The sequence below is a fragment of the Anas platyrhynchos genome, chromosome 20 (assembly GCF_047663525.1).
Source record: "Anas platyrhynchos isolate ZD024472 breed Pekin duck chromosome 20, IASCAAS_PekinDuck_T2T, whole genome shotgun sequence".
NCBI classification, from domain to species: Eukaryota; Metazoa; Chordata; class Aves; order Anseriformes; family Anatidae; genus Anas; species Anas platyrhynchos.
The window spans coordinates 8,213,032-8,236,339 of NC_092606.1; the positions used below are offsets into that span (position 1 = coordinate 8,213,032).

Consider the following 23,308-nt stretch of genomic DNA (forward strand, 5'->3'; position numbering starts at 1 on the left):
TCGGGTGCGTGTTGGACATATGGTGTGTTGTGCTGCCTGGCCTCTTGTGGTTGAAGTGTGATCTGGGTAACTGTTCTTCCCTAACTGTGAAATCTGTTATCCTTTGATCGTGCACATTCATAAAAATAACAAGTGAGACTTAGCGAAACAACAGTTTCTGTTGATAGAAGAGTTTTGTTTTGGGAGAGATACTCAAGAAACTTTAAAAGGCTTAAAAAAGACTTGAAAACAATCCATGGCTATACAGTGGGTCTCTTGTCCTCTTATATCATAGCAGAAGCCATTGGAGTTTGTTGGGAAGTCTGCTTATGGCATGTGGGATGACAAATGCACCAGTTTGTTTCCTTTCTGTCAAAGGCAGTGGATGATAGCACGGAGATTAGACATAATTTTAGCTCCTTTTACACTAGATGATGGATATGTCAGGGGAACTGATGATGGAGTTGTCAGGCTTGCTTCATTTTGTCAAGCTACACACAGCATCCCTCACCTGCTTTCGGCACAGCCACAGCACCCCGTTTTGAGGACTCCTCTTTGTGTTCTTTCCCTCGCCTATCAGAGGCACTTAGAGGAAACAATTATCTGGCAGATTCTCAGGAAGAATATCCTCTTGTTTAAATCATATTATAGAGGAGGTTTAATTGCTGCATGTGGCAACATTCCTGGAGAGACAAATCACTGCTCCTGGTAGCATCGGACTGATTTCCCCAAGAGAGGCAGGGGCATTCCTCATCCTTTCTGCCCAGCTGCGTTCCAGAGATTTCAACATTTGGGTCACGCCTAAAGAATGACAGCCTAAACCTCTCCTCCCTGCTCCCTCCTGCCCACGCACGTGCTCTGCTGTTTCTAATAACAGAGAGTTTCCACCTAAAACAGGCAGTGGCAGTCACATGTCTGTCTGGCTTTCAAGCTGGCTTGTCACTGCGTTGCTAATAAAAAACGCATATGGCCAAGTGCAGAAGCCTTTAACTCCTGTAAATTGTTCAGGTTTATAACTGGGCAGGAAGCATCCTTTCTAAAGAAAGAACATCTCATCTAAAATTAGGCTAGCTTTAAAAAAAATAAATCAAAAAAAAAAAAAAAAACACCCACAACTTTCTTTTCATAACATTTTGCAAAATCAGCTGGATTGTAGCCCAAAGAAGAGGGAAGCATTTTTTGAAGAACCAATTGGACTTCTCACATTATGGCCATGCATTCAGGCTCAGGTTCTCAGCAGTTTCACTGCAATGAACCTGGTCCTGTAGTTGATGTCTTCTCCTCCTCTGCTTGTTAGGCACTGGACCTGGCCTGATGTCATTTATGTTTTCAGAGCAGATTTCTAGTTTAAGGATTTAGCCCCAAAGGACTAATATATTAAGAATTAATATATATCATCATCAGTATGCAGGAGCTCAGAGTGGAAGTGGCATATTAGCTTAGGGATATGGTTTAGTGAGGACTGTTAGTGTTAGGTCAGAGGTTGGACTCGATGATCTTGAGGTGTCTTCCAACCTAGAAATTCTGTGATTCTGTGATATCTGTAGCCAACGAGAGGGAGAATAATATATATAAAGCTGGACTATGTTTGAAATCCAGACCCCAGTGTTTTGGAAGTGACAAAAGAACCACAACCAAATAGCCTGATGAATTAATTTCTCCTGGATTTACATAAATACTAACTCTGGACCCAAACTACAACCTTGGATACAAACTCCCCTATATCTAGAAAAGTCCCCTCTACTCCTTTTTACTATAGTCCTGAGCTCTACCAGGTGTTATGGAGTATTTTGCAGCTGCTGTATGGCTGTGCTCTACCCAGTGGCTGCAGCAGCTGAACAAGGTCGTAAGCATAATCACAACTTCACGTGGTATCCCTGCCACTTCAGTATCCTTCTTGGAGGTCTGATCTCTAACTGTGAGGACATGCCACATTGAACAAGGTGAATTCCTGAAATACTAATGAGAACAAGCGTCAGAGAAAAGCTGATGCAGTTTTTTTTTTTCTTTATGCAGTGACTAACCAGGCATTTTTTCAGATTTTTCACTTTTAAGATTCATTTAAGGAGCAAAACACTGGCTTTTCTCTCAACATTTTTTCCTCCTTTCTTTTAAGACAGTGTGCGTGTTTGTCACAGAGAAAGGCTAGGAGCTGAAATGCGAAGAAACATTTGCTGGCAGAAATAAAAGCAGTAGGGAGGCTACTATAAGTAGATACATACTATAAGTAGATACACATCCAAGTTAGCATGAAAACCCATGGCTAGAAAGAGCAAGTTGGCACAGGCAGAGCCCATAGAATCCTGTACAGAAAACTCCTTTATGTGGTGACAACAAAAATACTGAAAGAGGCCAGAAACTACAGTCATTCAGTAGAAATAGCAAACCGTGTCTTCAGGGATTGCCTTTCTTCAAATTTTGACAGTGTCTAGTGCCCCATGAATGTTGTCACTGTGTAAGTAATAGAGTACACATCCACATAGTGTAGGTTTGGAGTGTAAATGGAAGCAGACAGAGGCAGAAAGCAGCTACAGTTCTGGTGGACACTGGAGGCACACAAATTGTAAAGGTTTCTGGCAGTGTGTTGATAAAATTTGAATGTATAAAGAACAATCAAAAGGCTGTAATTTGAGTGAAAATGTAAATTATTTATAATATATTGTGGAAACAAGCATATAGAAAAGGACATTTTCATTTGTCCTACTGTCAAATTATGCAATAAAGAAATAACTCATGTGACAAGAAAAGAACATGGGGGAGATTATTCATCAAGTAAATGAAGAGTGAATCTCCCTTCCTCCAAGATCTAAGTAATAGGTTCTCACAGGAGAGAATCAGTCCAAAATTTAAGGATTTAAGGCTAATTTTAGAGTGTATAGGAGGTGGTGGCTACAGAAAACAAAAATGCATCATGCATAGCAAAAATAAATAAATAAATAAATAATCAAAGTAACGGACCCAAATAAATACTGTATCAGAGAGTAATTCCATAAATGCACTCGGTTTCATGGATGAAAATAGCTGGCGATAAATTTAACTAAAGGAAATCATCAGAAGTAACATGACTGCAATGATACTGGGAAGTTCACATTTATTCTGTTAAATAATGGAATTTGACAATTTACATCAATGCACCACTTCTCTGTAGAAAAATGAGAAAAAAGTCCTCCAGCACTTTGTCTCTGATACCTGCACGTTTCTGCTCTATAACACTGTTTAACACTTCCTAAAAATAAAAGTTATATAAAAAGTCATTATCAAACTTGTTCATTAATCTAAAATTGTTTAAAGTTGTTACATATTTAGGCAGATCTCTAGATTAGCTCTGTTTATAGAAACTTCAATAAAGCATGTATATATCTTAATTTGTGTTTTGTAAGTATGAACACCTGCTTAGAAATGACTTCCCTTTATGCACGCCTTTTAATTAGTTCTGCAGCTGCAAGTATACAAATTTTGGTACTTTCACCTGCAAAACCATTTTTTTGTTGATTTAGCTTCTGGCAACCATTTGGCTTTTGGCAAGCACTTTGGGGTTGTTGGTTTATGCTCCACAATAAATCAGCAAAAAATAATTGAGCTGCTTGCACAGTGTAGAGTCACAGCACAGAGAAATTCACCGAGCGTACAAACCTCGTGGAGTTTTTTTTACTAAGATGCATTTCCATCCATACAAATAGCTAAATATTCGTCTCTCTCCCTCTATATCAATATAAACTCTGCTTTAATAAGTGATTATTTTTTCTCTAGATAGCGTTTTCATGAGCATAGTACCTGATTACCCGTGTTTTGGCTGAGCATCCTGAGCTGGCTGATAGTCCAGAACATCACTGGGAAGAGTACGTAGCCCCATTTGCACCATTCTCTTGTTCTGAGCAGCTTCACATGAAGAAATTATCTGGAGTGATCAGGCCACATGCTGAGAGTTTATTTCTGGCTACTCGAATATCCACATTTATTAGTCATAATACTACTATTAGCTCTGAGAGCTGACCATTTTGGCCAGAAATCTGTCCTGAATGAAAGCTTGTTTTTGGCACTAACTTTCCCACACTTCTTAGCAGAAACTTCTGAGAGCTCAGGACCCCTCTCCCTCGCAGACAGACACCAGCTTCTTAAAGCAAGAAAGAACTTGAAGGTGGAAAGTTGCAGACTATTCTCCCAGTCTTGTGAAATCCTGCCATTTCCCACGTGAACGTCATGAGTAAAGCATATTTCTGTGCAAAAGGGATGCTATTTAACAGATGAGCAAAGTACTCTGCTAAGAAGTTTGGCTCCAGTAGGTTGGGAGAACAGGCATACCTAATAATCAAGCAGACCAGGCTGTGGTAATGTGGGTTTGCTGGGAGACATCAGATCTGCAGATGGTAACAAGTTTGGGAATGAAAAAGCAAAGAATAACAAGGTAAACAGGGAATATGCTTTTGAATCCTTCAGTTCTTTGTTAAATATTTCTGTTTAAATGTCAATATAGCTAACGCGATACAACCTTCTCGTTGCACCACCTGCAAGGTAATCAGCATAGGTATGTCTACTACTGTTTTTTCCTTTTCCTCTTCTTTTGATTTATCTCTGAAAGAGGAAGCAAATAGTCCACTATGGAATCCCAGCTAGCCTGCAGTGCTTGCTAAAGTCCTGTGTTTCAGACTTGACAGATCTATATTTATTGCCAAAGCTCATCTTTCAAGGAGTGCTGAAAGAGAAGCAGCAAATTGTATGAAGTATGGAACAAATGGTTAGCTGAGTTAATTTTAAAAAACATAAACACAAACCAAGCCCACACCCCTACACACCATGATTCACTCCAAGCAAAAAAGTGTGCTGGCAGAAGTTGTCTTATAAAACATACAGCTTCTGCTCCTTTGTTTCCACTGCATACGATAAATCCGCAGTTTGAAAACCAGAAGCAAACAAAAGCCTGAAGCCATCTTTTTTGTATGTAAGAAGGGAACCGAGTGTTATCTGGGAATCACTGTGAATTGCTGGAATGTTTATAACCCATTGTTTCATCCTATTATTTTAGAGGGGAAGTCTCTTTTAGAAAGAAGGCAAAATAGATTCTCCAAGCACCTTTGCACAGTCTGTTATAGATACACTCAGTCCTTTCCCTCATGTGCAATTCTTGACTCCTCGGGTGGCTGTTGCAGAAATCTGTGCTGGGGCTGACACAGGATGCTCCTGGACAAAGGCTCTTGGCTGCCTCTGGTGTATTTTGCCAGCCCTTAATGTGGCACTGGAGCCCTACAGATGAGCATCAGCTATTGACATTTGGATTTCTGCATGCTTGCCCTTTTTTGCGACTTCTCTGGAAAAATATTGTCCCCGCATACTTTCATATCCCAGAGGCAGAGATTTGAGTGGGTCATGCACTACGGTAGCCAAGGCTCTTGCAGCCCTGTGCATAGTGCTGGTATTGTACCCTGCTGCTCCTCCTGGTAGCTGTAGCCCAGTCCTGCTTTGCCTCTGCTCTGTTAAGATGAGACGTGATGATCTGCACATCCCTTCCTTCCCCCCAGCTATCAGAGCTCCCTCCTCACCATGGCAGAGCTGCTGTGCTGTGGGATGGCTCACTGGGTCCCAGGTGAGGGAGGATGCTGTGCTGAAGCTGGGTGGAGGAGAGGGAAAGGATAAGGGCTCTCATCATCTCTCTGCACAGACTCCACTGCAGAATGAAGTTCTTTAGGGACGGAGTCTGCATCACTTTCCCTAATACCTGAGAGCACTCATATTAACTTGCATGATCTCATATGGATTATGTGAGGTGGATTGGAAGAAAACAGTAATTCATTTTTTATTCTTTCAATAATGAAGCATTGTCTGGGCTGGTATTCAGGTGTGCTGGGCATCTGTCAAGTCTGCTGGGGTCTTCAGCACAGCTGATACCAAATACTGCATGGGAAACTGTCTTCTTGTAAAAGCAACATCTTCGCTCTCACAGACAAGTGTAATGAATTGAATTCTTGAATTGTGGGTCCTCATTGTTCCCTCAGATTTTGCTGACTTAGGACAGAAGAGATGGGAGAAGATTGACATAGATGCAGTAGTTGCAGCTTGCTGAAATAAAGTGAGTGTAGAATTACCAAATTACCGTCGCGTGTTTGTCCCTGACTGCTTTGTACTCCTACCCTGTCCCTTTCTACAACTTGCAAAGGAAATCATAAATGAAAACCGGGTTAGGGTATTCTCAGAGCATCAGTCCCCAAAAGACAATGAAAGAAGGAGGCTTTTTCTAGGTGTTACCAGAAATGCAAGTGGTGTATTTTCAGCTTGGAGTGGTTTTTCCCTCTCCAGTATTTGTATCTATGCAACTGTAAAGCACTTGGGAAGAGTTATTGAAAACCCAGCTGGTGATGGCTGCCAGGAGAGAGTCAGTATAGCTGCAAAGCTTATTCAGAAAGCTTATTCATATGATGGAAAAAAAGGAACTTAAAGAAACTATCATAAGGAATATCTCTACCATACATAGCATTTCCAGTCTACAGTGGGTCTGGAACAGGGCCAGTTGTGCTCTCACCTTCAGGACCTGAGAGCAAGCAAGGTTACAGCCCCAAGTCTCAGCTCCCCAGAGGTTGGGGCAGTCAGACACCACCCTTTGCTACCTATTTTGGGGTTAATAAATCTGAAATAGTGCAAAATCTGAATCAAATCTGTGGATGCTGAAATAAGAAGGGATGCTTCTGTCATTCAGTGTTGTAACTCACCCGAACTGATGCATCCTGTTGCCAGTTCATTAAAGCGAAGGCAGCAATTTGCACAGAAATGTCAGAACTGCTCCTCAGAGCTTGGGCATTTTCTGGAGCAGGTGGACAGAGGTTTGTGCTGGGAGAGAATCCAGAAATAGGCTTGAGGCTAAATCCTAATTTGCCTTAGGTCTCTGCGAGGGCTCCCTGTAATTGCCTTTTTCAGAGAGCCATTGGTTATCTGGGTTATTGGAAAATGTTTAAATCATTATCATTGGGTCTGCGACTGTGGTTCTGATTCAGCTCGTCCTTTGGAAGTCTGTGGGAGCCTTTTCTGTGTCCCTGTGGGAATTGAGTCAGACCCTACATCTTTTTAATCAATCTGCTTACATTTGGTGCTGTTTCATTGGATCAGGAAGATGCCTAGAGACACCAGCTGGGGACTGTGGTGCAGGCATGAAAAATCTTCACAGGCTGAAGACCTTTACAGCTTTGTCCCATTGTTATGAAGAAACCTGAATTTACAGTCTCTAGGTTGAAGAGGAGGACGGGTGAGCTGCTGTGCCTGTTAATGGATGGTTTGGAGGCAATGCCTGCTTGTAACTACCATCCTGCCTGTCCTGCTTTTATTGTGCCTGAGCAGGAAATCTCACCTGAACCAGTTATTTGCTGAGGAAGCAGAGGGAGGAGGGTGTATTTATTCCATTGCCAGACTGTGTGTGTCTTGGAAGCATTCCTTCTTGTGTTGCCTGGCAAAATGTACACTTGTCATACTGCAGCAGAGGCCTCACACCAGAGCATGCTGATGGACCACAAAAAGGTTGTCTTATTGCTTCAATGCTGTCTTATTGGAAGTCTCTAAAATGCTTTAACATTGTGCTTTATAAATAATTATTACAGCATCTTAAGGTCAACCACATTCAGAACATCCTCAGATTGGAAGACAAGGAAAATGTTCTTTAAATAGACTGAGATTGAACCTGCTGGGAAAAAAAAAATAGTGCTGCATGTGAGCTTCCAAGCAGACCTTGGAATATAGAGTAAGGAATTACAAAATGTTGTAACAGTTTGACATGGTCCTTGCAGTGGTGGCTGTGATCCGAGGAGCACAAACCACTCCTGATGCAGTGTGCCCCCATCGCATGCTGTGCTCCAGCGCTGGGGAAGTCTGCTTGGGTCAAATGAGGAGGCAAAGCAATCTGCATGGCACCGGGTGATCCTGTTCCTTTGGAAGTAAGCCACCTAGATAACTGTGTAGTGAGGGTATTGGATTATGTCCCCTCCTGTTTCACTAGGGTGCTCAAATACAGGTCTGGAGAGATGTTATTGTTCTTTTGAGGGTGCAAGCTGACGTGCAATTAGCATGGATGGAAATGAGGCAGTTTATGGCCAGTGTTCTTGAAGCTTATGACTTGGAAAGAAGCATGATGCTTCAGGAGAGCTTGATTAACGATGCCTGACAGACAAAGAAAATAAACAATTAATTCCACCCAGTTTAAGGCTCATTAGGGGGCCTGGAAACAAAGCTACTCTATTAACAGGGCCTTGGTGGGGCTTGAAAGTTGGGCATATTGTCCTGGAAAACAGGATGCAGGAGAGAAAGAAAGTGTTATTCAGCTGCTTTGGCTTGTGTTCAGATGCAAAAGGATGGATTTGGGCTTTTTTTTTTTTTTTTTGGTTGAGCTTTAGCTGCCTACTAACAGAAAAGCCTGGGTCACACTGTAGGAAGTGTAAGTGATTCTTCAGTAGCCCACACACTCCGTGGCCTCCTGGGTCGTGCATAAAGGCTGAGAAAAGGACCATTGTGCTCCAAGTAATGTGCAAATAGTGTGAAGATGGGAAGTGTCTTGTGGTACCGGGTGCTAAATCAGGCTTTTGAAGTGCTGGGATTGCTTTTTAAATGCATAAAGTTCACATGGTACACAAAACACAGGATTTGCAATTCGGATAACAACGAATTAGAGTACTAATCTCAGCCCCATGTAATGCGTTTGGAGCTGGAAATGCCTGGGAATGGTGCTGATCATCCTGTCTGAACATGATGGGCACGGTCTCATGAGAAGATAGTGACATAACAAATGCATTTAACATAGTTAAATGGGATTGTCATTTTGTTAAATCAGCTGGCTTTTGAGAATGAAATGAAGCTACAGCATGACAAAACCTTGCCACTTTATAGCGCTCCAAGAAGCATGTAACAACTGTTTAAAGAAGATCATGAATAAGGAGCTAGGTAGGAGGAATTGGTAAATGCATCAGCTTCTCTCTGGAAATCTGATGCTAAAAGTGAGACGTCACTCAGATGTAAGCCAAGCATATCGTAAGGGCGGCCTTTCTCACAGTGCTCGGGTGCTCCCGGATCCTGGCTGAGTCAGCAAGCCAGAGAAGTGTGAGAACAGAAAGCAAGAAATAAAATTCGCTTTAAAGTCTGGAATGATTCCAATGTTTTTTCAGCAAAGTTGCCTACAAGATCTGCCGTGCTGGTGTACTTAAGCCTATATTGTGTACAAAGGAAAATATGCTAAGAATCAGTGAAACAACCAAGTTGCTGGGGCTGTAGCTTTCTTTGAGGTAATTTTATTTAAACCTTGAGTTATTTCATTCCAGTGTATCCTTTATTGACTATTAGAAATCATTCTACCCTTGAAAATACATGTAATTAGTACAAAACTTTCACACCTGGGTGTCCCAGTCAGTTGGCTGATGCTTTTTTCAAAGGGTGCTGAGAAATCACAGTTTTTGCAGTTGTCTCAGGGAGAGGAACATGAGGTTCTGCTCTCCAAGAACCTGTTGAATTTGATTAAATTTCAATTTAAAAATTGATCCAAACCAAAGCAAAGCATGATTGAGCCAAGACAGCCCATCGGGTTAATGTGGTTAGATCTCATAGGTTTCTATAAGCATCAAAGAAGGTGGAGATGTTGTTAGTGTTGTGTTCCACTGCCTGTAAGTTTTTATTCTGAAAAAAAATCTGCTATTTGTTTACAGCCAGGTTGCCTGGATTCAATCTCTGCTCATGACTCATCCCGTGGCTGGAACACGCCAGCCTGTTGCTGCCTGTGAATACTCTTAAGTGTTGTGTATTCCAGGTGATACTCCAGCTACTGTTATCTGAAAGATTGGCTGTCAAGAGCCTTGCATGGTTTCCACAATTGCAAAACTCTGCTGTGGTTCTCCCAGTCTTTGCGATTACGTTATGGTTGCCTTGGCACGTCCTGGTGAGGGAATGGTGATGATGGCTAATGCTGGAGATATTTGTTGCAAGCGCCACTAAGTGTGTCCCGCATGACAGATTTGGAACAAGAAACAACAGTTTGTTTCCGACCCAGAACCACTAACTTTTCTCAGGGGAGCACTTTTGGAAGATACATTCTGGCCAAACTGTGTGTAATGGTGCTGTAACACGGATAAATGACCACTATTTCAGCCATCTGAAATGTTACAGGCTCCTTTTTTGTCTGACACCAGATCCACAAGGATGAAAAGAAGTGCTTTAACTCAGTGTCCTAGCAAGCACTGGCAACATGGGACACTTTACGATCCCTGTGATTTATTTGAAAACATCAACCTTTTTCTTTAAGGTCTATTTTATAAGCAGCTGTGCATGTAGCACTCCACCGGACGGTGTTCTGGTGCATAAGCAAGCTGCTCTGTTACATTCCTTCCAGTTACATTCCAGACCCCCATCTTTAATGACCAATATTAATGACCAAGACTAAATTGAGAAGAACATAAATCCCAACATTTGAGTGTCATGTAATGTTTTTACCAAGTCAGGTCAATCAGATGAAAAGCCCTTCAATTAGAAGCTGAAATCCAGCTTTGTCTTAACTGAGGCTTTTGTCCTGGCCTGGTGGCGATGCTTCATCACCCAGTATCTTGTAATTACATTACTTAATTAGATAGAGAATGTGAATTAGGTTTTTTCTTTTTCTTCTTCTTCTTTTTCTTTTTCTTTTTCTTTTTCTTTTTCTTTTTCTTTTTCTTTTTCTTTTTCTTTTTCTTTTTCTTTTTCTTCTTATTTTTCTTCTTATTTTTCTTTTTTTTCTTTTTCTTTTTCTTCTTATTTTTCTTCTTATTTTTCTTCTTATTATTATTTTTCTTATTATTATTATTTTTCTTATTATTATTATTTTTCTTCTTATTTTTCTTCTTCTTTTTCTTCTTCTTTTTCTTTTCCCTTTTTCTCTTTTTCCTTTCCCTTTCCCTTTTCCTTTCCCTTTTTCTCTTTTCCCTTTTTCCTTTCCCTTTTTCCTTTTTCCTTTTTCCTTTTCCTTTTTCCTTTTTCCTTTTTCCTTTTCCTTTTTCCTTTTTCCTTTTCCTTTTCCTTTTCCTTTTCCTTTTCCTTTTCCTTTTCCTTTTCCTTTTCCTTTTCCTTTTCCTTTTCCTTTTCCTACCCCAAAATGACTGAAAAGTAATAGAAAAGTCTCTTGGGACTACCACAAGTTTGAAGAGAGGCCAGTGATGGGAAGCTGGATTTCAGAGGAGCTAAGAAAATCTTGGCCCTGATTTTTGTATGTGTGGAGCACACAGCAGCTCCCTGCTGGCTCTGGGAAGCACCATGGGAGTCTTGCAACTCTCAGGGTATTTTTGTTTTTGTTTTTTCTCCAGAGTGCTTAATTAGATGCTTCACTTTAGAGCCTATCTGTAGGTATCCAGTTGTTAAACACTTTAGTTGCTGATTGAAGTGCATGAGAAGTGAAAAAGTAGCATCTTATAGTCTTTATTGGTTAATCTTACATACTAAATGATAATATAAATCTCAGAATATAAGATCACTTTAATCAGCCAGCATCTCAAGTAGATTTCCAAATAAAACTCTCCACATTCAATTAAGTGTGCCTGAACAGGCCACCTGGGAGAACTAAAGCCATTAACAAATACTAGAGACAATCAAAGGAAAGGTGAGTGGACTTTGTTTCATCTCCCTTGCTAAATTCTATGTATAAATATGTATTTAGTTCTCTTTCTCCTTGCTGTACTCTCTCTTGTACTCCTTGGGGGGCTCTGAATACCAGATGAATTTTCCCAGAAGGAAGTTGTTCAAAGGTGAGGAGCTTAGAGTTAAAAGTTGGTAGGCCACTGAATGCATCCAAAATGAGCCAAAGTTTTGAAGTGTTCGACACGCTGTAGTTGGATGCTATAGTAGAATCAGATTTGCTTTAGAAACTGTAGTGTAAATCCATCCTAATTCCAAGGGTTATAAATTAATGCTTAAGTAAATGACTGAACAAGTGTGCTGAGGTTTCAGTAACTCAGCAGCTTGCATCTTGGTATGGTGTACTGGTCTTGGTATGGTTTACTGGTCTCACCTGTAACATGCTTGTAACCTCCAGCCACCATATAATAAGCAGGTGTGAATCAAATGAGCATATTCCCTCACACATTTATTTGCTGTGCCTATCTATGTGGAGAAGCAGGTTGGGTACTTGAAGGAAGGCTGAGAGCATTTTCACTTCAGTGTTTAACCTGAAAGTAACCTGCTCTGGAGAATTCAGGGGAAGACCTTTGGGTATGATAAGCGTCCTTCATTGGACACGAATATTTAAACTTGTACACTTCCTGTGCCCAAGAAGATCTCAGGGAAGCCAAGTGAAGAAAAGCCTGCTTGGGGTGAAGGCGACAGAGACGCAGTAGATAAGATGGTGTCTGCCCTATGGATGTGAGAATTTGAACACCTTACCTTTGCTAAGGTGGCATCCTTCCTCCAGAACTGTGCTCCTACCCCTAGAGAGCCTGTAGTGATGATTCAGAAAAGCTAACTTGTTGCTTTGTTATTACTGTTCACTGTCCAGTGTGCCATGTAATGGGGTCATGTCCTTCACTTCAAACCAGGTAAACTGCTTGGTCAAGCTCTGATGTGTGCAGGGGTACTTGAGCTTTCAGGCCAGGACATTGAACTGCTGGAGGGTTCTTCTCACAGTAAGCTTGGCTGAAGGAGATGCTGTTCAGGGAGGCAGTGGAAAGCCCCAAGAACAATTTTGGCATGAACCTGAGCCAGTGGATACTCTTGACATCAAGTGTGTTTGGAAAGACTTAGAGGACCTTTATTTCTGTACCTAAAATCTGCTTTACGAAGCTTTGAATAGCCTTCATCCTCTGAAAAGCAGCTTTACAAATTCTTGCTGTCTTTTCCATGTCATCAAACAATACTGAGGAATGCATAGCTCCCTGGGGAGGCTCAGACTCAGCCTGCTGTGTTGCTTTAATTTCAGAGCTTTCTATCAAAGACTCGATCCAACCCAGAGCTGCAGTGAGAAATGCTGAATAGGATGTGAAGCACAGGATGAGGACAGGGCTGTATGGCCTCCCAGTTCTATCTTGTTGAGGCCTGCAGCTGGAGAGAGTGTAAGGCCAAATGTTCTTGTAAGCCTTTTCAAGATGTCATCTGGCCTCAGATATGGAGGAGAAAAGGTTCAGGGGGATCCTATCAGTGTGTATCAATACCTTTTAGAGGGCAGTAAGGGTGGAGCAAGACCCTTCTCAATGATGCCCAGAGGAAAGATGAGGCAATAGGCATAAGCTGAAATAAGAAAATTCCATTTAAAGATAAGAAGAAACATTTTTACTGTGAAGGTGGTAAAATACTATAACAGGTTGTCCAGAGAGGCTGTAGCTTCTCCATCCTTGGAGATATTCAAGACACGATCCTGAGCTACCTGTTGTGACTTTGAGCAGGGGACTTGGATTAGGTGACCTGCAGAGGCTTGTTCCTTCCAACCTCAACCATACTTTGATTCTATGATGTGCGGGCAAAGGAGAATGGTGTGAAAATGATGAGGAAAGATGGACTTGGCTTCAAGAGTTCAGTTTGAAAGGAGGCAACCGTAGAACTTAAATCCAATAGTGATACAAGGTACAGGAGATGTTGTGTGCAGCAGTGACTTACAAGGCAGTTGTGGTTATAAAGAGATGGGGAGGGAAAAGTGGTTATGTGTAAGTGACGACATGCACTACAGGGGGAAAAAAGAGGAGTCTAAGCCCACTTGCTTCTCTGCAGTGGACCAAACAGCAAAAGAACTGGCAACTGCAGTGAATCTCCCCAAGCTTCCCTGCCAGCACCACTCATATCTGTTAAAGGAAGAAAGTCATGGTGGAGGTGAGAAGAGTTGTTTATAGCTAGCCAGACAGATAGCTGTACTATGAACCTCTAAGTGCACTTCTATCTCGCTATTAAAAATACTAAAATAATAGACAGCTGAGTGCTAGCAGCTCACACCATTACATCAGAGCTGATATTTCAACAGCCTGTTGCCAACCAGGCTCCACACAAGCATGCACCATGGCTAGGCCAGTTCCATGCCACACAGACTAAACATAAGCGGCTCCTTTCAGTTGTGGGAAATCCTGAAAACAATGCTTACCTAACCTATTGAAGCAGAAGGAAAATACCTACCAACAAAACATCTAGTGAACAGTTCTGCTCCCATGGTTTTATATATTTTGTTTTCTCTGATGGCAATCTTCATGATTGATTAGTTAGGAATACTTGTAGATGAAGGCAGATATTTGTCTCCCCTTGTTTTTGCACAAAGATTTCCCTGACAGTAAGAAACCAAATGGCCAAAATTTGGCATGAATATTCAGTTGCTTAAAAGTCTAGGCTGCACTTGACAGAAAGACATGCTCTTCAGGACTGGCACAGAGAGACTCACAAATGCTGAATGTATGTCCCCTCTAGCTTTTCATAAGTTTGATTCTCTTTTAATTGAAAGACAGTTAGGACCATTCACACGACAAGGTAAGAGGTAGGATTTTGTGGTCTGTATCTAGATGTGACACACCATTGCTATTCAGTGTGTGGACCCAGGACTTGCATCCAACATGGAAAGCCAATGCCTTTGTTATATGTATTCAAAATGTATAAAGCTTTGGGAGTGCACAGAGCTGGGAGATGTATTTAGGCTTATCTATTCTGCTGTAACCTTTGTCATCCTCCTGAGATACGGAATGGAATTTAAAACATCAACATCATCATTTAATGCCAACTTGTCTTTCATGACATGTGAATGTTCCTTTCTGACTTGGAAACTTTCAGCTTCTTAAAGGTGGCTCCATCATTGCTGGGAAGACTAAAAGAAATGCTTGGTGTCTAAACAAATATGTCACCTGCATTTGCAATTTCATTCCATTGCTCAGCTCTTCTAGTGACTCTCAGCTAATGAGCTGGAATTCAAACTGTGAGTTTAGAGGAGCCAATGCTCTTAGTCACAATACCGATACTCAGAGGCATACTCCTGTTTTGGTTTGCATCATGATTAATGGCACAGCTTTGTGTACCTGTGGTAAAGGGTGTGGTGTGTCATCTTTAACCACTTAGATCCCTGCAAAATGCTGATAGGGCTAGGAAAACGTAATGAAATGCAACAAATGGTGTTTGTGTGACCAGGGCAAATGTTTGCATGTAAATGCAGCTGTCTGTCAAAAGCGACCACAGTTGTCCAGCCCTTGAATATTCTTTTGAGCTCCTTGGGCTTTACTTCGGGCAGCTGACTCCTGAAGTACATCAGACATACTATATCATATATATATACATATATCAGATATATCAATTATCTGTCTTCAGTTGGTCTAACTGATCAATTGGGACTGCTGTGGTACGCTGGATATTGTCAGTGCAACACCCTGCCAGCCACAGAAATGCAAGAGTGTAACTACAGTACAGTTCAACAGAGTTTCCTCTAGAAACACACAGAAATTAAATCAATCCTGATGCTTTCTCCTTAGTTTCCACACATCGATTCTAGACTTTATGTAGCAGTCTTCCTGGCGTGTTGGCATGGATTACTTTCTCTATGCATGTCTTCTTTCCAAGGATGCAAACCCTTGTTTGTTGCATAATGATTATATAAAAAAAAAAAATAATAATGTATTGCAAGCCTAAGTAGTTCATATATGGAATTCCATGGTCCTGAGCCTTCTTTTAGAAAAGTTAAATGTAGATTTGTAGGAGGTTAACTCAATATCCTTGTAATGAGAAGAGTGCAGATGCAGTTCCTGGAGCTGTATAACAGAGCTGTCTTTTAGACCAGCAACATTGGTTCAAAACATAGCTTGCACTGGTGTTGTGCATTCCTACTAGTAATTTACACTACATTGGCTATATCTGTGTGATTTTACCAATCCATGTAGCCCTAATCTAAATGAAGCATGCATTGAGCTTGTTTTAGAGACCCTTACAAGCTACTTCACATGCAAATGCAAATGCTTAATAACTAGAGCTTAAGGATCATGTGATTCTTTAGACAGTAAATCTGGTGGTTCAGAGTTGTACACATATTTGGCAGCTTATAGGTTTATCACTTACAGCTAATCTTTTAGAGAACTGTGGCTTAATTCCTTTTGTTAACTAATTAAAAAAGAGAAAGAAGTTAAAGCTGCAATTAGACCTATTAAGACTTGTATTACTCACTCAATGGTCTGTGCAACTAGGATAAATGTATAATTAGGAGGTTTGTCCAAACATGATTAAAGCTAGTCATGTGTCCTATGCCATCAAATGTTGATGTGTGCATGAGATTGAGAGTAAAGCCAATACGAAAATGTGAGTATAAACCATTCATACTTTTCAGAGAAAATATATGATCTCTCTTTTGGCGTATTATAAATATTTCATGCAAATGATGAAAGCTTTTTTCAGATGAAAATCCTGGAGGGATCACGTCTGGTCTATAGCTCCCTGTGGTCTAGTATCATTGGCAGCGGTAGTTAGACCAGGTCCATCCGACCCCATCAGCTATTGCTGTTTTTGTGTGCAGCTTGCTGATTGTTCAAGAAATCCAGAAGTTATCAGGCAGTGCATCTGTATTGGAACCATAAACCATAGAATATCCAGGGATGGAAGGGATCCACAAAGATAATCGAGTCCAACTCCTGGCTCCACACAGGATCACCCAAAAAATCAGACCTGATAACCCCTGTGTCTGAGAGCCTTGTCCAAACGCTCCTTGAACTCTGGCAGGCTCAGTGCTGCGACCACATCCCTGGGCAGCCTGTCCCAGTGCCCAACCACCCTCTGGGTGCAGAACCTTTCCCCTAACCCCCAGCCTGACCCTCCCCTGTCCCAGCTCCATGCTGTTCCCTCGGGTCCTGTCTCTGTCCACAGAGAGCAGAGCTCAGTGCCTGCCCCTCCATTCCACTTGTGAGGGAGCTGTAGGCCGCCATGAGGCCTCCCCTCAACCAGCCCTGCTATGGACTGAGCAATATGGGTGACTTTAGCTGCTCCTCATGCATCTTGCCCTCTAGACCCTTGACCATCTTTCTTGCCCTCCTTTGGACGTTCTCTAATGTTCTTCTTATGTCCTTATATTGTGGTGCGCAGAACTGCACTCAGTACTTGACATGAGGCTACACCAGTTCAGTGATCGGCTGATGCCCTGAGGCATGAGGATTTGTATCCCTTCAAAAACTCTTATCTGTTTTGGAGGATTGGGTTTCTTTTTTGTTTTGGTTTGCTAGTTTTCAAATTACAAAGTAGTAAATTCTTCAGCTTAGAGCTAGGGCATGTTTTTCCTTCCATGTGGTTAAGAGACGTGAAGAAGAGCAGGTCCACTGACCTTATCTACCTCAGATAAACATGCATGAGGGCTTTCTCTGTGCATTAGTTTCTGGTGCTGGTCTCTCGTGAAGGGGGATTCCCAGGAAGACTGTGGCAGTTCAGATTCTCTGTCAGCCATGACTCTTTCCATAAATTGGTGGTTATGTGGCATATACAAGTTGGCGAAAGAGACTCAGAGCACCTTTGCATCCTAAATTGCCCCCAGAGCTCATAGCAGTTGCATGGTATGGATCAGATGTCCCGACCACAACCCCTCTCCAGCTGTCCACATCCATGCTGGAGGTCAGAGCTGGTACCTAGGAGCCCTGCGGCAGCATGGCAGTGTCTGTGACCCTCTCTGCAACACTTTGAGCTGAAGCACAGGCAGGAAAGTGTATTACTGCCATACAGCGCATTCAAAGAAAACCATTGCATCTTTACAAACCAGGAGTTGTTGGCAGCTCTCAAAGAGATGCAGACATCTCTGACATGACTGTTAGCAAAAATGAAAGGCATAAATAAATTGTTTGCTGTAATAACTCTGTTTCAAGAACCTTCAGTTGCTAGTGCTGACCCAGAGAAAAAGACACTGAAGTCTTGAAGCTGCTGGTCTTAACCTGCAGAAATGGAATAAGCTCAGGTGCTGAAAGCGCACTAAGTCTTTTTCAATTTTCCTGCCAGAGTGAGAAGTATTTGCTCAGATGAACAAATTACAGAACAGCTCCAAAGCATTGCAGAAAAGAATAAGCTTCTTAATATATACCAATTTCTGCTTGGGGAACAGTGAAATTCATTTACCAGTTCCCTCTCTTAGCTGCCTGTGCTGCTCTTAAGGGCAGATAATGTAGAGAAGAATTTGGCTGGTGTCAGCCCTTTTTGTCTCACTAAATTGCTGAGAGTCCTGGGGTAGGCAAAGATGATAAAGTACTTGGGGGAAAATGTAGTGTAGAGGAAATGGTAGAAGTGTCCTGCTCCAGCTATGGAGGAGAATGGAGCTTCCTGTGTGTGAGTAATATCTGTCATTCCCTTTTGTTTATGTCGGTTGTAATATTCACATACAAAGAAAGAGAAAAACATGTGCGTATGGGTGTATGTGTATATAAATACACACATAAAATAGCAGTTGTCTACATAGCATGCATAGTGGTTTTGGGATCCGTTTCTAAGTGGTTCGTGGTATATCCGTGGATATACCACGCGTAAGAATTTTTGAGTCTTTTTGTTGTTTGTATTTTTTTTTTCCTATATGAAAAATGAAAAGATTAGGCCTCTCTCTGAGAGGACTGTTTTTTTTTTATCTTGGGGGCAGGTACCCAGCAGTCCCTGTTCAGAGATGACAAAACATATGTTTCACTAACTGTTATTAGAGATGGAAGATTGAAGGCTCTAGCTTACTGAAATTATTGCATATTTTTTTTGTATAGGTACCAAGAGAAAGTGTGCTAGCAAATATCCAGAGATGTTTCAGAAAGATTAGAACAGGCACTGGCTTTGCAATCTTACAGAGCTCTAAAACAAGGCACAACATGATAAATTATAATTCCCTGGTATTGTTTTAGATTTTTAATGTTGTGCCTTGTCATTACACCTAAACAGCTGTATTATCCATAGTCCTGAATATATCATCTCAGAATGAAAATAGCATTTATGTCTTTATGCACATTTTGTTTTTATCAGATTGCTTACATTACCATCTGAAGTCAGAATCTCATGATGTAAATTTGGATACCTTTATACCTTTTCTTCAGAGAATATAGTTAAAATAGTAAGTAGATATTTGGAGTGTGTAAGCAAGGGATAAGCCAGAGAGGAGGAATCGAGGAGGAAGTAGGGGAGAGGAACAAGTATGTTACTTGTTGCAGTTGATTTCATTGTATGAGGACTCTGATTCAATAGTATAGGTGGAACCAAGTCACTCTTTACCACTATTAGAATTTTTCCCACAATTTTCCTGCTTTAAGCAGTGTTTGACAGGAAGCTTATAACAACGTTATTTGGAGGAAATTCCTGTCCAGTGTAATCAGGGAGTGATTCCTAGCTGGTAAGCACAAACCTGGGGCATTTTTATGTAGGTATTTCAAATTTGAGGAACATCCAGTGCATTTGCAAATTTGTTGTTCTACAGGTGTAACAATGACATACTCATGCCAAGACGGACAGATGACGGTTTTGTCTGTCACACTCTCTGTGATCCAAGACTTAACCTCTTACGAAACCAAAATCAGCCTCCAATTCCCCTGCTTTCTAATTCTGCATGACTAAGTCATTCAGTATGTTATAAATACTGTTGCTCATTCCAAATACATTGGGTACCTGTGCAGCAATCATTGTCAGCATACTCCTGTAGTAATGTGGAGTGGTTTAGCATTGGGCAACTGGCATAAATTAAAAACTTGAGTCACAGTATTGCCCTTTCTGCATACACCCACACATCTCTGTTACGTATGTGCCGCTTATGGGAGTTAGATGAATGACAGCAGCACCGCAAACGCCCTCCCAGCAAACAAGGAACTTGTACACACTCAGAAAATAGGTATCGATGCAAGATTTACATCAAAATAAGAGGAAGTGAAGAGTGCACAAAAGTATTTGTTTTATGTGGCTACAGGAATTTTCAAGAAATATTTTTCAGCTAGGGGATTGCGGTATAGAAGACAATGAAAATATGCTGGTGGTAAATTTTTGTCTGCTTTATGACTGAGGTGTGTGTCTTGATGTTTGCATGGCATTTTCCATCTTTGTGAATGAAAGACCTGTATTTTGGCTTAGGTTTTGCTGTAGGGCATGAAATCAGTCATTTTCCTGCAACTCCGCTGTAATTGCTCGTTATTCTTAAAGTACTTTCATGTTTAAGGACATATCACATTCCCTGCTGTTCTTCACAAATGATCTATAGAATAATAACAGTAAACTTAGGATTTGTAGAGGCTACATTTGTAGAAAAAGGTTCCCTGCACATACAATTTTCTGCAGTTGAGTGGTGTTTAATTGCTGCACCTGCAATTACTTCTGGGTGTAGCTCAGGTTGCTCAGATGTCTAAGAACTTGATCGTGCTGATGTATCAAGCATTTTGGCATCAAAGTACTGTGCCTTATGCCTTCACACAGCAGCACCCAGAAAATTGCAGGTGTACCAGAAAAGGTTGGCTTGAAAACCAGGTCCTTGCACTTTACAAAAATGTTGGCTGAAACAGGGTAACAGGCCATGAAGAAAATTCTATTAGATGAATAATTCCTTTTCATCCACCTCAGGCTGTGTCGTGCTGAATGTGAAGTCCCTCTCCTTGTTCTGTTCAGTTACCATTTACTTGGAAGGGCACATCATTCTTTGGGCAGCTTAATGCTTTTGTAACCTGCTCAGTTGCCTTGTGTGGCTCTGAATCTTTCATCTGGTGGTAATACTTGCTGAGCACGCGGGTGTTCATGCATTCAGGTGGCTCACAGTAAATCTCAAGTCTTATCTCTTCATAACTCTGTGCATCTCGGCTCAGACTGTAACCTGAGCTTTCTCAGAAGTGTTCAGCTGTGGCTTAGTCTGTCTTCCTGCTGCAAGGGGGAGATTTATGCTTTTTTCAAGGAAAGCGGAGAGGTCGGTGCTTAGCACCTTTGGAAATCCTCCCTTATTCAGTATCTTCTAATCATGGAGAAAATCAAGAGTTGGGGAGATTGTGGGTTCAACTCCTGCACAGCTTTGAAGAGCCTCCAGAATTTCACCAGTCTTAACTCGTCCCTTGGCATGCCGGGGAGGCTGTGGTTGCGCTCGGCAGGTATTACTTTCCCTGGATCCCAGAAGCAGGATTTGTTATACTCAGCCACCTCCCAAAATCTCCCTCTGTCAGTACACTGTTGCTGGCAATTAGATTTAACGTGCTGAAAATAAATTGAGGGTCTTGCTGTCTTAGAAAATCATATTGAGTGCGATGTGGTATTATTGCTACTTTTCTTTCATGCCTATAAATCTTCACAAAAAAATATATGGCCCCTTTTATCCCCAGCAAGAGATAAATAAAAAGAATCTGAGGTTTTAAAAAATAAATGCATACAATGTTATCACTTTCCATTCACATGTGTTTATATTTCCCTAGCTGGGCAGCTTTCACTGTTGTCCATCCTGAATTCAAAAATATAAAGGGAGGCTTGCTAAGGTGTTTTATTTCTTTTCGCAGTATTTCTGGCTTCTTGTGCTCTCACGAGGTTTGGTTGGCATCGGTGAAGCAAGTTACTCCACTATTGCTCCAACCATCATCGGAGACCTTTTCACCAAAAACACAAGGACCCTTATGCTGTCTGTTTTCTACTTTGCAATTCCTCTTGGCAGGTAGGTAGCATAATGCTTTTTTCATCTGCTTTTGGCTTTTCTTTTAAAGTTAGCTCACACAAATCTTAAGTTGTTAAAGATGATAGTTGTTCTGTCTTTGGTTGGAACGATTTAGACAGGAAAATATTGTCAGAAGTGACTAATTAGTTGCAGGAATTGAATTATTTTTTCTAGCCCTGTTACTCGTTCACGTGTGACTTTTGGGAACTAGCGGGAAGGATTTATTTATTTTTTTACAGAAATTGGGTGGGAATGGAAACAAAATATTTTAACCGACTTTCTTGGAGCATTATTAAACTAAGCTATCAATTTGAATACTATTATATTTGTTCTGAATTGGTGCTTCAATTCATTTGAGGTCCATCCACTGTGGATTGAAAGGTCAGCTATGATCAGTGTCCAATATTCCATTGGATTTCAGCATTTTTAGACCAACAGTGCTGGGAAGAGTTACATATTAGCTGCTGTCCTCTTCATCCCCCATGTTTCTTCCTGCAGGAGAAGAGACTAGAACACACAATTGATTTTGACTGTTTTTATCTTTGCTTAAGAACAGCTGTGATTATGGTACTCTATTAAAACTCAGACTGATTCTCATCCTTTCATCACTTGCAGTGGCTTGGGATACATCACTGGATCAAGTGTGAAGCAAGTTGCTGGAGACTGGCACTGGGCATTGCGGGTAAGCCAGTCTCTTGGTGTGACATTCACATGCACGTTTCCATTTTTGAGCTTATAACGTGGACCATCCACAAGCAAAAAGTGCTTGTTGGGATTTTTCCAAATCCTTCAGCTCTTCAATGATAAAGATAGCTTGAAATTCAAAATGTTCCTAAAAATGCATTATTTTTTTTTATTATTTTCAAAGTATGTATTTTTGTTTATTTTTCCTCAGTAAAATTGCACATTGTGAACACTGAATTCACCTTCAATAAGCACTAGCCTGGCTTTGGGCCAGTTCGTAGGAAACTTTACTGAGTCTTACATATCAGTTTTAATAACATCTTAATAACAGCTGTATCAGTTGATCAGTGTTAGAAGAGTTCTATCACACAAATCCCCAACCTGTTATTATATACACTGTTATATAGAGACAGTAAAGGATTGGAGATTAACGCCTGTGGATATTAAGTGCATAGCAGATGCATTCTCTAAGCAAATTGGAAAGGTATGTGGTTTTGGCTCATTGTACTTGTTTTTCTCCCTGCTTGGGAGCAAGAATTTTCCAATCACTTTATTATCAGTCAGCCATGGTTTCTTGATGAGTTTGGGAAGAAGAGGCATTGGCCTTAAATCAACTCCACAGTCTTTCAGGCCCTTGCTGTCAAGAAACTCTGAGAATGGCTTCCTGCTTTGAGGAAAAAACACTTTGTTCCAGTTTCCGCTTGTTTTTCTGCCCTGAGACAGTCGGTTTCCTTCTACTTTAACCTCTTGGGACCTTGATAAATGTGTTGAAAAGATAATACATTCCAATCACATACACACAAACAGATCCTGCACACAAAGATGTCTTGAAAGAGCTGGCAGGAAGCAGCCCAGCAGAACTGTTTTCTGACCTTTGGCAGTCTGGGTGGCATGTGCCCCAGTGAGTTGCATTCTCTGGCTTTGGCACTTCATGAGGACAATGAATCTCATATAGCCCAGGCCAACCCCATTTGTAACAGCAGGTGATGAAATACGTGGGTTCCCATCTCAAGTGAATGTTCCTTTCTGTGGCACGGACAATTGCCTGTCCAGCAAAGGTAAGAAAAGCCAGGAAAGTCACTGTGAACAGTTCATTTGCACCTAGGAGAG

General features: G+C 41.2%; 1 protein-coding gene across 3 annotated transcripts in view; it reads left to right on the forward strand.

Moving 5' to 3' along the window:
• Positions 1 to 23,308, forward strand: part of LOC101791126 (sphingosine-1-phosphate transporter SPNS2) — a 135,321-nt gene that overhangs the window by 61,351 nt on the left and 50,662 nt on the right. For all 3 annotated transcript variants that reach the window (XR_003492749.3, XR_005260377.2, XM_027445956.3), the window contains exons 4-5: positions 21,363 to 21,514; positions 22,130 to 22,196. Coding sequence is in view for 1 of the 3 variants with exons in the window: in XM_027445956.3 (XP_027301757.3) it covers positions 21,363 to 21,514; positions 22,130 to 22,196 (219 nt within the window). In the remaining 2 variants the exon portion in view is untranslated. The remainder of the gene's footprint in view (positions 1 to 21,362; positions 21,515 to 22,129; positions 22,197 to 23,308) is intronic.